The sequence below is a fragment of the Phaethon lepturus genome, unplaced genomic scaffold, assembly GCF_000687285.1.
Source record: "Phaethon lepturus isolate BGI_N335 unplaced genomic scaffold, ASM68728v1 scaffold38085, whole genome shotgun sequence".
In the NCBI taxonomy this organism is placed as follows: Eukaryota; Metazoa; Chordata; class Aves; order Phaethontiformes; family Phaethontidae; genus Phaethon; species Phaethon lepturus.
This window is the reverse complement of record NW_010543253.1, coordinates 1587-17641: the sequence shown is the minus strand read 5'-3', so window position 1 is coordinate 17641 and position 16055 is coordinate 1587. Positions and strand designations below refer to the sequence as shown.

Sequence of the window (16055 nt, the reverse complement as noted above, 5' to 3'; positions counted from 1 at the left end):
AGCGCTTGGGGGGCTTGGGGCGCAGGGGCCTTCTGCTCGGGCCTTGGCGTCTGTCCCGGCGCCCGCAAACGCGTTTTCGGTGCTTTTAGCGAGTCGTTCCTTTCCCGTTCCTGCTGTACAGCCGGTGACCTCAAGAGCTCGGTATCCTGGGAGTCCTTAAGGCTTTAGCATAATGCACTGACGGCATGGATTGATTTTTAGAATGGAGAACATTAAATAACTCTTATTCTGCCTGACCAACTGCGTGTTTTTGAAGGTTTATCGCTGCTGATAACTGTGAAGATTTGATATCCTTGTGTGTGTCCAGTTTCTTCCTGACCACTTCCATAGCTGATAATTTTTAATTTGTTTTGTAATTGCCTGTATTTGTCATGTATTGCAGAAGAGCTGTACGTTTCTGAACGGGAGGGCAGTGATTCCACTGGTGATGGGACACAAAAGAAACCATTCAAGACTGTTCTAAAGGTAACTGGAAAAGACCAGCTGTTTGTGTTGAAGAGCATGAACTGTGCATTAGGTCAAGTGGTTGGCCTTGTACTTATAAATGTAAATTTTATTTTTGCAACTCTAACCAGAAGGTTCAGAAGTAGGAACTCTGCTCGGTCTCTTTAAGGATAATTTTAGCTCACTTGCAGTGCTGTTGATTCTGTTATTTTCTCCCCCTTCTTAGGCTTTGATGACAGCAGGAAAGGAACCGTTTCCTACTATTTATGTGGATTCACAAAAAGAAAATGAGGTGCTGTAGCATTAGAGCTCCCTAGTAGAAATTATTTTAGAGCCGCTTTGTGTGAAGGGACACAAATGTAATCTTTTATCTTTTGCTCTCTCCTTGGATTGATTTAGAGATGGGCCATTATTTCAAAGTCACAGATGAAAAATGTCAAAAAACTGTGGTACAGGGAACAAATGAAGAATGAAGCTAAGGAAAAGAAGGAGGTAGGTTGCAGGTGATGCCAGGTTGGAAGACACATTCCTCTTTCTTTTCCAAAAATATTAAACAGCGTTGTTGTCATTCCCACCCCTCCAAAAAAGCTTCAGTTTGTTCATCTATGTCACCATTGCACACATACGTTATTTATAACTTGCCTGTGTTTAAATTAGGACAAGCAAATGGCTGAAGCTGGGTGAGTTTTGAATAATTGCAATCTATTGCCTTATACTTTCCAGAAAAAAATGAGAAATGCATCTGTGCATTGTTTCTTATCCTGGTCTTGAATTAGGGCAGGTTTAGGCCCCAGCAGAGTAACATCAACGCTTTTTATGATGTCTCTGTAAGTGTACAGTATAGTCTACGGTAATTGTGAAGTGTGGGAATCTTACAAAGCCTGGTTACAGCTATTTAATACATTTTATTTTTTTTTAAAACCAGGCAGAAGATCTCTTGAGAAGAGAGAAGAACCTGGAGGAAGCTAAGAAGGTTGTTATCAAGAATGATCCTAGTCTTCCACAGCCAAAATGTGTGAGTAAGATCCAGTGCACTTGATACATGGCCTGTGTTATGGTGTCTCTTCTGCACAAAGATTGAGTTTGTCTCTGCTTTGTGGCTCTGGCAGCTGTTGAAGGCCACTGTCTTGTTACTGTCTGTAAAGGTAACTTTGCTTTTCTGATTATCTATGTGTTCTATTATATAGACTTTGGTCTTTCTCATGCACTTGATGGGAACCTGAACCTTCGTGGTTCACATATGTGACTTCTCTGTGTTTGTCTGCTGGTAGAGACCGTGTTTCTGTTTGATAAAGTTGATTAGTTTTGCTTTGATTATTGTAGTGGCAGAGGGTGAGGAAACAGTGCTGGTTAGAAGATGTGATTTAAGTTATGGGGACATGGGACGCAGTTTTTATTTGACTGTTTGTAGAGTCCTGCTGGATTTGCTGATTTGGTGCCATCCTTAGCTTAGTAAGCAGATGATATATGTGCTACTCTGTGATGGGGTTTCGGATAGGCCCTGTGTAGAAGATGGTTTTGATTGGAGCCTGCACTCTCATGGCTGCCCTTTGAGAAAGGGGCAGCTGGGCCCTGCTGTGCTGAAATCACAGTCTCTTCTGGACCAGTGCACTGTAGCTGTCCTTACCTGCCTGAGGTGTGATCCAATTTGAAGGTGCCTGCTGGGTTAATTGTGCAGACTATAGCAGTGTCAGTACCTCAGGTACCTGTGTACATGTACCTATGTCATATCCAGGTCCTCTGCTTCTTTGACTGCTAACTGAACTCATCCATTGAATGTCTCTAGAAATTAACCCAGAGTGCCAGAAAATGTGTCAGGGGCATCCTTTCCAAGTCTTTTGGTGATTTAATGCACCTTGTATTTCCTGTAGTACCTGAGTACTCTAGTCTTACGGCATGAGCTGTTACGTGTTTTCAGTTCTCCTTTCAGTCAAATGCAAAGTGAGCTTCTTTAAAAGCTATTAAAGTCCCTAGTTTCCACATGGCAAAGCAAGCCCACTAAATAGAAAGGACTCAATATGAAGTCTGGAAATGCTGTCCCTGTCTGTCTGTCCCTACTGCCTGTCCTGGCTAAAATACTCTTTCCTTATTAAACAGCTGTTCAGTATTGACAGCTGTGCTTATGCCTTGGATGGAACTTGGCTTCAAGTGCTGCTGGGAGGAGCCGTTTTGGGGAGGGAGATGTCCCATGCACTTGCATTCTAAGTAATTATGTGGAAAATGCCATCTAAATGGTGAATCATTTCTCTATTTGATTGCTTTTATTTCCTGCTTTACAGGTAAAGATTGATGCTCTGGAGGCTTACAGGGGCCAGAGAGTGAAGATTTTTGGCTGGATTCACAGATTACGGAGGCAAGGTAAACCACAAGCATTTAGAAGTTACTGAGCCTGTGCAGAGAAATGGAACAAATACAGTAGCCTTCAAAATTTGGACACTTAAAATGAGTCGGACAGCACCTGTTCCTAAATTTTTAAACTATCAACTAGATGTTCTCTTTGCTTTGTCACAGTGGGCACTACAACACTGAAAATTCTGCATGATGTGTGAACATATAGACATTTCTTAGTTAAAATCTTTCTTACAGGATTTTCAGTTTGGAGGCCAGTCCTGCAGAATTTCTTCAGAAGACTTGTTCTGAGGTTTTTTTAATTCATCCTGCAAACTGAGGAGCTAACTAGCATCTACTGATAGTGAAACCAGCAAATAGGAATTTTGAAGTTATATAAAGTAGCATAACTTCTTTTAGAATAAGTTTAGCAAGTAATATTTGCTATCAAAATGATTAGTATTCTAGTTAGCGAGGTGGCTTTGGTCAGGGCGTCGAAGTGCACAGCAGAGTGATTGTGACTCCAAGCGTACATGTTCAGGTTATCACTGAAGTACTTGATGAATTGGTTGTGGGTCTGGATGTCATGAGCAGTTTCTAGCAAATTATTTTTGTAATTTTATGCTTTTGTGGAGAGGTGGGTGACCAGGGTGACATGAATTTGTCTGAGTTGGGTGTACCTTGGACCTGTGCATTCAGCATTTCTGCAAACAGACTTCTAGTCCCTTAGGGCATGGCAGTGCGATCCCAACCCTGTTGAGGTTAGAATGCTGCTCTTGATGTCTGTTGAAACTTATTTTAACTTGTTATACAAAATACAGCTCTGTGAAAGGCTGCTATAACTGTGCTAATGTTTCAGTGCTTACCTGGAACATCTTTGTTTTTTAAAGCGAAGAGTGTGATCACAGTCCTTCTGTAATAATCTGCACATCAGTGATTAATGTCTTAAGAGTGGGTCTGTTCAAATGGATCGGTGAATAAAGCTGATGTGCTCTGGCTTTTTTTTCCTTGTTTTTTTAACTAGGAAAAAATTTGATGTTCATTGTTTTGAGAGATGGCACAGGTTTTCTTCAGTGTGTCCTTTCAGATGAACTGGTAAGCTGTAATGATTTAACTCTGTTCTGTCATTAAATAAGTGTTTGTACCTCATCTGTTTTATGTAGACAATTGAAAGTTCTCCTAAGCCTACGACTAAGTTGTATTATTGTTAAAGTGTATCTTCCACCACTAGAGGTTTTTTGTCAATGTGAGAACAGTTTAGAAGTGACTGTGAGTTTATCTTGTCTGTGACTCCAATAGAAGTCATAGGAAAACTGAAAATAAAATACTACCTTAACTATGCCTTTGTTTCTTCCTCTCTGTAGTGTCAGTGTTACAACGGGCTAATTCTCTCTACGGAGAGCAGTGTTGCAGTGTATGGTACGCTGAACCTTGTTCCTGAAGGGAAGCAGGTATGAGATTGAGTGTCTTTTGGGTTCTCCTCCTCTTTAACAGTTTATTGCTTTCCTGTGGACAGTTAAACAGAGGTGGAAATAATTACTAGATTATTTCGGGGGGAATTTGGTTTAGAGAAGACAACAAACCTCCCAAAGCTGCTGCTGTCACCCACAGTTCAGTGTGTGACAGGTGAACTACATGACTGTTCTGCTTTTGCCTGAAACAATTTGGCATGTTGAATCCCATAGATATTTCCTAGAATTTAACAGTGGAAAATTATGTTAAATAAATGACATAGCTTTGTTTTCCCTAAAAAGAGATTTATTCCGTTTTTATTTTGTGAGGCTAAGAATTTGGGTTTAGCTCTCCTCACTACTGAGGTGGGTTTGTAGGCTCTTCACCGTGTTGTATTTGTCCTCCAGCACTTGGCAGGTGTATGAACTAGGCAGTTTACTGTAACTTGTTTTGTGAAACTTTGTTTATAGTGGTAGTCTCAGATTTATGACTGGGCAGATGTGATTTTAGGTCTCAAAATATGATGCAGCTTATGCCTTGTGCCCCTCTCATTCCAGTCTAGATCTAAACACTGTTACTGTGTACAAAATTGTGTGAATCTGGAGTTAGGGCTAAAGCCCTGTTAAGCAGTTGTGCATGAATGATGGCCCATAAAAAGGATTCAAACTGAAGGCAGGGGAGAAGCTTTTAGGAAGCAGTATCTGTGACAGCAACTCAAATGGACGTGCAGGCCTTCATCAGGATACTTATTGAAAATTATTGTAAGACTTCTGTCTTAGTTATTAAGAGATGACTGAAAGACAAAAGTAAGTTGTGTCTGTGTTGCAAAACTTGTGATGCAAAAACGGCAAGCAGCTCAGGCCACGTTTGTCCTATTTACATCTTAAGTAGTCCTTTTTTAAGACATGAGCTGTTGATAAGTGTTTACAATAATGTCCTTTTTTTCTGAAGGAGGAAGCAAAGCAGTAATGTTGCGATTTAGAGGATAGATGTATGTTTAATCTTCTAGTCTGTAAGCTTACCTCTTCCTTCAGATGTATATACAAAGTTGTCATAAACTCTTGTAGTGAAGTTGTTCTTCTGTGTGGCTTGGCAATCTGTAGTCTCCTGTCTGGTCTCTTGAGTAAGTGTATTAACTTTAGTAAGATAATAAGGAGAAGTGCGTCTGGAAAAAAATAAATCACATTTTGGAGTGTTATACTGCTTCAAACAGTGTTTCCAAGATGCGTTAGTATTTGAGCAAAGTAGCCCCTCACTGTGGCTGCCTATAGTGTATAAAATAAGGTCAAAATGTTAGCCTTTTGTGGTGCTTTGCAGATAATTCAATTTTCTTGTAAGCCGTATACTGTTGACCATTACTGGCATGTTTTGCAAATGAAATTTGCTTGGACTTAATTTGCTAGTTGTCCCTGCCACTTGCATCCTACCCCCAAGAGATTGACCTGAGGTTAGAGAGCCAAGCTCAGTTAATTGTGAGTCCGTTCCCTGTTGTGTTTGCCGATCAGAAGTCAGCAAGATTTCCTTTCCTTCATAGCTTACACTGCTGGGAGTTCTAAAAATAAATGCAGCCAAACAGGCATCACTTGTTTAAACAACTTTTACACAGTTTGGTAATTTTAAGTAATTCATGCTATGTTACTGCTCATAATGTTTTGGACGTTGAAAACACTTCAAGTTTTCATGTCTTATCACAAGGATACAATGCTTTTAGTGAACAAAACCCCCAGATTTGTAAAAAGCTGTTGATTAGACTTTGAAAATCCACATTTATACACTGAAAATACTCTGAATAAAAAAAATTAAATAAATACCATTTTAGGGGACGGAAGCCTAGTGTGGCCCACACGGGGGAGCCGATGAGACCAGAACTGAAGGTCTGCTCAGTAGCCCAGGCAGCCAGACAGGGCTGAGCCCTGGCGCCAGGACCTCTGCTTGCCATACAGCAGCAAACAGGACAGGGGAGATTAGCTAGTGTGAAACTTGCTGTTGTCACACTATGGCGAGATGCTACCTAGTGCAGAAGGATTGCTCATGTGTCTCTCAAAAGTACCCATAGTGAACTAGCTCTTCCTCTGTTGTGATCCAAGCAACTTTTTCCAACTTCTTTCAAGTTTGCTCTCCAGTAGGAGAATATGGCTCAAATAGTACAAAGAACAAAATACCTTGAATGTCATACTGCAGTCTTGGGTCTGCATTTTCTTCTAATAGATGAGAAGACTCTTCACTCTGTGTGTGTGTGGTGTTCTTAAGGAATACAGGAAGGTTCTTTGTGCCAGTGTGTTGTGTTGTAGCACCATACAAAGTACTATGAAGAAGATTAACTCTATCTCAGCCAAAACTAGTACACAGTGTTAAGTTACCACAGAATGGTTTTGGTTGGGAGGGACCTCTAAAGGTCATCTCGTCCCCCCTCTTCTTGAAGATCTAATGAGAGGTCAGGCTGCCAAGGGTCTTGTCCAAATGTGTTTCTGAACGTCTCCAAGGATGGAGATTGCTGTCTGGCTTGGTCTATGCTCTAGCATTTCAGCACCTTATGAAGAATTTGTTTTCTTAATAGCCAGTTGAAATCTCCCTTGCTGCAACTTGAGACATTTGTCCTTTCGCTGGATACAGCCAAAAGAGTCTGGCTCCATCTTGTCCATAACCACTCATTAAATAGTTGAAGTCAGTAAGTCGTTTCCCACTGCTTAGCTTTCTGTTCCTCCAGCTGAATAAACCCAGCTGTCTCTGAGATATTATACTTAAACTGAATGCATCTGGTAGCTTATAATTATCTGACTGTAGCACTCAGTCCCGTTCATGTTAAGTCTGAGACTCATGGTGGGTTAAAAATGGCACTTCCAAGTGTTGTATGACTGAGTTTCAAAGCAGTCACCTTGAAAACACTGCAATTGGGATTTTAGCATCTTTTGTTTAAACTGGATTAACATCTCTGCCATGATGCCAGATAGTGACATCCAAGAGGCAAAAAGTGGACTTCTGAAATGCTTGTTTCTTTTCAAATTGGTAGGCTCCAGGAGGCCACGAGCTGAACTGTGATTACTGGGAGCTTATTGGTCTGGCCCCAGCCGGAGGGGCTGACAACCTACTCAATGAGGATTCGGAGGTTGATGTGCAACTTAACAACAGGCATATGATGATTCGAGGCGAGAATATGTCCAAAATCTTCAAGGTGCGCTCCATGGTAGTACAGGCCTTCAGGGATCATTTCTTTGCCAATGGATATTATGAAGTAAGTATATTTTCCCTTGTTAACAAATGACTACTTTAATGTCCTGACTTCATGGCTATCTTTTTTTCCTGGAAAAACTGTGTAGACTTTCTAATTGACCTGAAAGGGGCAAAAGAAAAGCTGTTTATTAGGAAACTATTATTTGATTGCTTTGATCTCAAAGGTGTGTAGACACTTCTGAGGTGCGTGTTACAGCACGATTGACAAACAGCCTGCATACCACTTTTTAGGGTGCTGAAGGATATCAGACTGAAGTACTTGTATGCGTGCATACAAAAGCTTTGTAGGTGGTGTTCTGGAAGAGCATGCCTTACATCACTGCTTTTGTGTGTTGTCATCGTTGTCCTTAATTCTTCATCAGGTAATGACGGTCTTGTTCTTTAACAGGTCACACCACCAACTTTAGTCCAGACACAGGTGGAAGGGGGCTCAACCCTATTCAAATTGGATTATTTTGGTGAAGAGGCATACTTAACACAATCGTCGCAGCTCTATCTGGAGACCTGCATTCCGGCGTTAGGAGATGTTTTCTGTGTTGCTCAGTCATACAGAGCTGAGCAATCCAGGACCCGCAGACACTTGGCAGAGTATGGAAATAGTATACTTTGCTATTTATGTATAAGTGAATTAATAAAGCAGGGGAGTAGCAGGCAGTTGGATGACATAATGCACAGTGAGCAGACAGCATCATGCTAATGCTGAAGGACTGAGCAAAAGTATATTTGGGGGGGGTAATACCTTGTCTCAGTGAATGTCCAGGTGGTCATAATACATTGACATTTAGTGAAGGAAGATCTGGGCAAAACAGAGCTGTTACGTTTTTAGGAAGCTTTGACTTCTTAGAAAATACAGTTCGTATTGTTGTCTTCCTTATTTATTTTTTTACAGCTTAATTTCGTTCACAAGTGTAGAAGTGGGAGAAATGGAAAAGTGGACAAAAGTTTGTATTCTTGGGTTGTGGTTTTTTCTCATGCAAATTTTTTTCATAGCTAAAGATCTCTTGCTTGTATGTGGTTTTTTAATGGCATGACTTTGTTTCAGGTACACTCACATTGAAGCTGAATGTCCTTTTATAAGTTTTGAGGATTTACTGGACCGTCTGGAGAGCTTGGTTTGTGATGTAGTAGACAGAGTCTTGAAATCACCTGCATCAAGCTTACTGTATGACCTAAACCCGGTAGGTAGCAATGTGGAACAGTCATGAATTGCCAAGAAAATATGATCTTTAGCCTTTACCAATCAGCATCTTCATTTTGGGCAAGGAAGGGCATGGCAGTGAGCTCTGCTTGCTTACTACTATTAGTAATAGGAAAAATACTAAATAACATCAAAAGAATGAAAATGCTGCAAGGCTGGTAATGACTCTTCGAGGAGCAGGGGACTGTGGGGGAAGAAGTTCCCTGCTAGCAAGTTCCAGGAGCCAGCAGTGTGCTGGGATTTATTGCAATGTGTACTGTACCAGTGGAATAAAACCCTCTATCCCAGAGCTCGTAATATTGATCGGCTTGTACTTGCAGATTGAGCACAAGGGAGCAATGAAACAACTGGTGTTTTACTTTCCACTCTGGAATGTGGAGCTCTAAAGCTATTTTCATTTGTTAGAGACCCTTTGTCTTCTGTTGCCTTTGCAAAGAAGATGGCTTTAAGAGACTGCAAACTTTATCACTAGCTTTTCTCTCAGAGCACATACTAACTCAGTCATCCCTGGTTTTTTCACCTGTTTTCCTGATAAACGCTGGGAGGTTTCATTTTAAATTTAGGCTGAGAGAGGGGGCAGGAGGTAGGAAATGGCAGAAGCACAACCACTTCACAAAGGCAGGTTCTGAAGCCATTCTGTGCACAGGGAAGCAAAAATGTTCCTTCGTGGCCTTGCATGTGGAACCTCTGCTAATGGCTCGGTTTGAAACACCTACATGTGCAATGAATTTGTACAGAAAAGAAAATGGCTTTGAAAATAATTCCTCTCTTTTCTCTCCTGCCATCTTTTTCAGCTGTTCTGTGAGCTTTACTGGGCTTAGAAGATGGTTGTGTTTCGTTCTAGCTTTTCCGTACTGACTGTGCTTGATTTATTTATCAAGAAATAATTTGATGTATGAGCTGGAAAGAGTAGTGTGTATGCTTCAAGCCTGAATGTGGACTTGCTGATCAACCTAAAGAGTATTCTTCTTTAAAAATGGTACTCTTCCAACTGTCTTTGCCTACTCGTATTTACAGGGCTTCAGGCCTCCTAAACGTCCTTTCCGACGAATGAACTATACTGAAGCCATTGAGTGGTTAAAGGAGCATGATGTGAAGAAGGAAGATGGCACTTACTATGAGTTTGGGGAAGTAAGTCTTTCCAAGGCTCTTCAGGAATTCAAACAAAATCCCACAGCCCTGCCCTAAGGGTGTATAAGACCCTTGAAGAACAGCCTGGTTGGACCACCATGTTATTGGGCTTACTGTTGCTGTGTGAATCTGTTGTGTTTTGTTTGCAGTGATATTGATGAGGAGTGAAATTCTAGTCCCACTTAAGTTAAAGAGAGTTTTGCTATGGACTTCAGTGAGGCCTGGATTTTTGTCAGACTGTGCTGGGAGGTGTAGTAGTGTCATAGTGGGGAATGCAGGTGTGGGTTGCGTTTTCACGTAATGTCTTTGAACATTGGAATGAAAATCCATGTTGTCATCTGTCCGTCTGTTCCCTGTCTCACTCTTCCCCAACGTGTGCAAGTAAATGATTTGAAGGAGCTCAAGAGGACTTGATGGTGTAGCTGTAGTCATCAAAGGCTTTAAGAGAAGAGAGATTTTTAGGAGGAGATCATTTAATTGTTTAACTTCAAAGTCTACACAGTGTATTCAGGGGGAACCTTGTCAGCTCAAGATCAGATATGTTGGGTTTTTTGCTGTTACTGTTTTTCCCATCTGTATCAAAGATGGTAGAGATGAAGGGAGGGAAGGGCCTTCAATCTGCACTGAAAAAACAGTTCCGGAGGGAAGTAAGGGTTCTTGCCTCCTCTCCCCCGTTGTGGGCCGACCTTTGCGTTGTGAGCTTCCCTTGCAGAAGGCCTATGGTCCTTGCTCTTTCCTTGCTGTGCGTGCTATAGTTGGCTCCCTCTGCCCCCTTCCACAGCAGTCAGTGCTGTAATGCCATGTTCAGTCAGATTAAAACAACTACCAGGTGTGGCTGCTTTTTCCTGCTAAAGAAAAAAAATCTAATCTTCTGACTTTAACTCAGAATGTAAGAAAAGTATGATACCATTGGCTGAATAGAAGTTCAAATTAAACCTTTTAAGGATAGACAGACTTTTTTGACTAAAAGTGTGTTTAACAAGCCATGATCACGTCATCACTGATGTTCCCTATCTGTCATTGTAACTGTGGTGTCATCCTTCTCCACAGTTTTTAAAGAATAAAACTGCTGAATTGATCAAAATGAAAATTCTGCTAGCTGTTTCACAATTTATCAAATTTCAGTCAGAAAATGTTGATAAAAAACAACCTCATCTATCTAACTGATCAGTTCAGGTTTTTGAAAAATAGCCTATATACATAACAAGGAAACACTTAAACTTTCTAGTCTTAAGGCTTGTGGAAAGTGGTGTTGGGAAGGAAGGTGGCTGACACTGAAGGCTTTTCAGTGGATGTTTGGAAAGTCTGCATTTCAGGTTAGGTTTTCCTCATTTTTCTGTATGAAACATTGGGGAAACTTGGATTTTAATTGAACAGATTCCCCTACACACACCCCACTCCACCCACCCCCACCCCCCCACGCCCCGACATATGTTTTTATAACTAAATACAGTTCTAAGATAAGTTTTAAAAATTTAGGTACATGAGGACAAATGTGTGGATACGTGTGGTCTGAAACCGTCTTTGTTTCATGCCTGATACATGTGGAACTCAAGGTATTGGAGTGGTTTTGGTTTTAAATACTAATAAAGACTTCTTTAACCTTAGGATATTCCTGAAGCTCCTGAGAGATTGATGACAGACACCATTAATGAGCCAATCTTGTTGTGCCGATTTCCTGCAGAAATAAAGTCTTTCTATATGCAGCGCTGTCATGACGATTCCCGGCTTACTGAATCCGTAAGTTGGTATTTTACGTAGCGTTGCAGGCTTCTAAATAGAGTAGGGAATGTCAGTGTGAGTGAGTGTAAAATGAATGAGTTCCACAGGAAACTCTTGGAGAATTCTTACCAGATTTTGGTTTGGTTGTCTCTTGACATGGCTTGTTGATCCAATAGAAATAAATGAAGCAATTCTGAAGTGCTAATAAAATGTCAGTAGATCATAGTGAGCATGCTCTACACTGACCTCAGGTAAGGGCCAGTCTAATGACAATACTTCTGTCACTTCTTGGAGACTGTGCTGTTGAAATGCCAGCTGTCTGGCAGCCAAGAAGAGTGGTGGCTGTTAGGAATGCTGCTGGGTTTGTGGTGTGGTTTTGGGAGGGTGGTTTGGTGGGGGTTTTTGTGGTTGTTCGCTGGTTGGTTGTTCTTTGGGTGTTTTTTTTTTTTACAGTTCAGTGTGGTATTGGAGATTAAGTTAGAGAACCTAGTCAGTGAGTTTATTCCATCTATAAATTGGGTCTGGAAGGAATTGACTTCCTGTCACAGAGAATTAAAATTACATGGTAAAATGTGTTATGGAAATAGAGTTTTAAGTTTGGGCTATTTTTCCTACCTATTTTGCAGGCATCTTAACTGTAGTGGTTTGATCTCATGTTGTGTGTTGTAGGTTGATGTGTTGATGCCTAATGTTGGTGAAATTGTTGGAGGCTCTATGCGTATCTGGGACAGTGAGGAGCTACTTGAAGGCTACAAGAGGGAGGGCATCGATCCCACACCGTACTACTGGTATACTGATCAGGTTGGTAAAACACTTTAGATGTGCTGCTCTTCAGATGTGATATTTGATTTTTTTTTTTTTCTTAAAACTGCTCTTAAGATGATGCAGTCTAAATTGGGAACATATTTTTGGTGGCCCAGTGTAGATAATCATTTAACCGCTGGCAAAATGCTATGGGTAACAGTTTCCATTCTGTTAAAATTGCTGTTTGCTGCAGTTGCATGCTGCACTTACCAGATCACCTTCATTAGACTGGTCTGTGTGGGTGTATTCCTCTTGTAATGTCTTCTGCAGTGTTTGTTGTTAGGTAAAGAGAGGTTGATGTTCACAGACTTGAATGGCTGAGCCCTAGATAGTGTAAGGGGAGGAGAAAAGGAGGCAGTTGAAAAAGAATTGTTAAGGCTTTCTTTTTCACCCTCCTTTTTCCTGTTCCTGTCCCTACACTGCCCCAGGAAACTCAGGACAACTGAGCACAAATATCTTGCCTGAAAAGAGTATAGTCATTTTCCTCATAATTCAGAAAATAATCTTGGAAGGGTTTGTTTCAGTTATAGTAAAAATAACAATAAAATGTTTAATATGTACTCTCTGATTTTAATTTCACAGAGAAAATATGGTACATGCCCTCATGGTGGATATGGTTTGGGATTAGAACGGTTCCTAACCTGGATTCTGAATAGGCACCATATCAGAGATGTCTGTCTCTATCCACGCTTTCTCCAGCGCTGCAAACCTTAGCCGTCTCATAAACTCCTAGAAAACTGAGCAACAGATGCTTGGAAAAGAACGATACACTTTCCTGTACTAGAGCCTGTCTGAGAACAAGACTTACTGCAACCTTTTGCTCATACAATTTAGGGTGTGAAAAGGAAAATAAACAAAACTCTTTTTTAAAGGAAAATGTTACTATTAACTGGAAGAAGCTGTAGAAAAAACTGTTAGGTGCATTTATGCTGTCAAGTCATCATAAAACAAAGATCCTGATAAGGTGTCATTTAAAAAACAAGGTATGGTTCTGCTTTTAATTTCTGTGACTTAAAAGCAACTATGCTGGGCATTTGATTTTTTTTTTTTTTTTTTTATTTGCCTAATTTCAATCTGTTTTGTGGTTTCTTGTTGGAGAAATCAGGATTTCAAGCTCCTGAAATTCCCACATACAGACCTCTGAGAATGGTATGAAGATAAATCATCTAAATAGCTCAACTAAGTATAAAAATGGGAATAACTATATTAAGCACTGCACTTTTTTAGCTCCTACTGTTTTTAATGGAAGTTCTGTTTGAGTTGATTCAGTAGCAAGGTATGTGGTATTGAGCACAATTCCTCTGTGAGAGGCGTGGGTGGTGTTTTTTTTTTCCTCCCAGATTATTTATTGGTTAGAAATGATGAGGCTGATGATGAGGTACACTTTGCTACTGTTTCCTGATCCCTGTGGACGAAGCGCTGTAGTGGGACCATGCACACCCAACCTACGCTCTATTACAGTAGGAGACGACGTGTTCTTAGAGCACTGTCTGTTAGTTCCTGGACACTGGGACATTTGTGGTGCCTTCCAAATGTAGATTCTGCCATCTGTTTCAAACCAGAAATGACTGATTGAAGACCCAAAGGAACTGGTAACTTCGAAATACAGTTGGATTTCAGCATTGTATGCTGACTGAATTGCTGTCCCCTCTAGAAGAGTTGTAGTTCAAGCAGTGCTTTCCCACGTCATGCTGAAGTATGTTTTCATAGTAGAGCAGTTCCACGTTTCTTGGCTGGCTCCGTGTTCTCTTGTGCATCTGAGCAGATACTCTGGCTGTAATCAAGTTATCTAATAGGTTTAATTAAATATTTAAATGTTGAGTCATCTATGCTTTTTATTCATAAATCAATTCCTTTTACTAGAGAGAAAAAAACTTGGTAGGTCCATCATTTGCTACCTGCTTTGGATTTGCCATTCATAGAATTGTTGAGCTGTGCGCTATCCATATTTTTGTGATAAATGACTGGTTTTCTCCATTTTGCATGCTACATGTATAAACTGGTGTAAATCGGCAACCAATAAATTATGGCAACATAAGTTGGTGGGCAAGACAGTAGTTCTTGACCTGTAATGTCCGTTTCTTTCCTTTCATTTAGTCCTTATAGCTTTCATACTTAATAGAGTCTGTCCTTTAGCACAGGGCTAAAGCACAGGAAAAGTGAATTTTCAAGTGCAGTAAACATGTAGTCCAAAACATGGAACTAGCTTTTTTCTTTCTCAACTAAATCCCCGTTAATTAGCTTAAAGGCTTGAATTTTTATAATTTGGATAGACCGCCTCAGCTACCCAGTTGAAACATCCTAGAGAGAACAAATGAGAGCAGATGTGGTGCTGAATAATTGGTTGCCAAGGCAGCAGCTCCAGGGGGAGCAGCCGTGACTTGGGGCTGCCCGAAGCGAGGACGGGTTTGTAAGCAGAGCTAATACCTGCCTTGCCTGCTGATACAGTTGGAAGAAGCGAGGCTATTTCCAGAGCTCCTAAACATCTGGATTTAGTGTCTTGGGGTTTGTTGGGGATTGCTGTGGCATTGCTGTGTGACCTGAGGGGTGCCCCTTGGAAGCGGGGGGGGCGGGTAGAGGCTGCATGAGCATGAATGTGAAAGATGCTCTAAGAAATTAGCATTGCTAGGATGGTTTTCTTTCTTACCCACCTCTCTTTGAATTCACCCATTTTCCCAGTCTTTTTGTAGCCACGGTAGAAGAAAACCTTGCGCAGTGACGTGCCTCAGCTCTCCCATTTGCCCTGCTCCATTTTTGAGGGGTTCTTTTTCTGAATGTAGAACTTAAAAGTTTCTTTTAAATACCTGCAGTAGTAAACCATAAATTCCCTGTGGTTTGGGGTATTGTTGGATGTGTTAGATACATAAGCTAGAGGAAGAGGAGAAAAATTAACAAGCTTGACTGCAACAAAATGCTAGCCATTTCTTCCTTCGTACATGACAACTTACTAATGGCAAGCTGCAGGAAAAAGTCGCTGCAGTCCAAAAGTTGAATATGGTACTAAATAGTAATCACACCCCTTGGGCTTTTGTGGGATTCTTTTTGGTTGTTACTGTTTTAGGGAGGTGGTGGTGGGGAGTTTAGGGGGAAGGGAGCTCAGGAGGCTTCTGTAATTCAGACTACTTAGGAATTCATGAGCATATGAAGACTTTTTATAAAAAAATTCCCTTCAAATGCCTGAAGTGATGGGAAGGGACGAGGAAGGTTGGGAAAAGATACTACTAGAAAAAACATCACTTGTTGGCAATCAGTTTTCTGTCCTTAAAACTGGCAGGGCTGAGCTGCTTTGTAAAGGTTAAAAGCCTCTATATCAGGGGAGCTACTAGAGGAAGGTCTGAGGACTTAAGAGGTGCTCATGGAAGAGGCGGATCAGATAAGGAGCTTAAAAGGTGACTGGGATGCAAGATGCTGTCGACTCAAATGAAGACTGCTGTGCAGTTCCATAATCGGCTCGTGGAGCAGAGGTGGTGCTGAGCAAACCCCTGTGTGGGAAGGATCCCTGAAGTAAGCAAAAGCCAGTGCAAAGCTGCAGTGGAGTCATAAGGAGTAATTCCCTAGGCAGCCACGGAAACCTAGCCAACAGGAATGGGGTAATGTTGAATGTTTCTTTAAACCTTGACTATGTTACATAGGATTGGTGTAGTTCCTGATCTGTCGTCAAGGAACTACAATTCAGTTTTTTGATAATTAAGAGGAAAAAAAAATAGTTTTAGAGATTGAAAAATTATAAATGTATCTTGGTTTT

General features: G+C 40.9%; 1 protein-coding gene across 1 annotated transcript; it reads left to right on the top strand.

The window, feature by feature from the left end:
• Positions 1–382: 382 nt before the first annotated feature.
• On the top strand, positions 383–13150 carry NARS (asparaginyl-tRNA synthetase; the record flags this gene model as incomplete). Its single annotated transcript, XM_010288291.1, has 14 exons — positions 383–465; positions 671–736; positions 844–936; positions 1370–1459; positions 2724–2802; positions 3797–3867; positions 4137–4223; positions 7235–7456; positions 7844–8043; positions 8498–8633; positions 9671–9784; positions 11393–11524; positions 12176–12307; positions 12893–13150. Coding segments are annotated over 14 exons (1637 nt in total), but the record flags the coding sequence as incomplete, so codon positions are not given.
• Positions 13151–16055: the final 2905 nt, after the last annotated feature.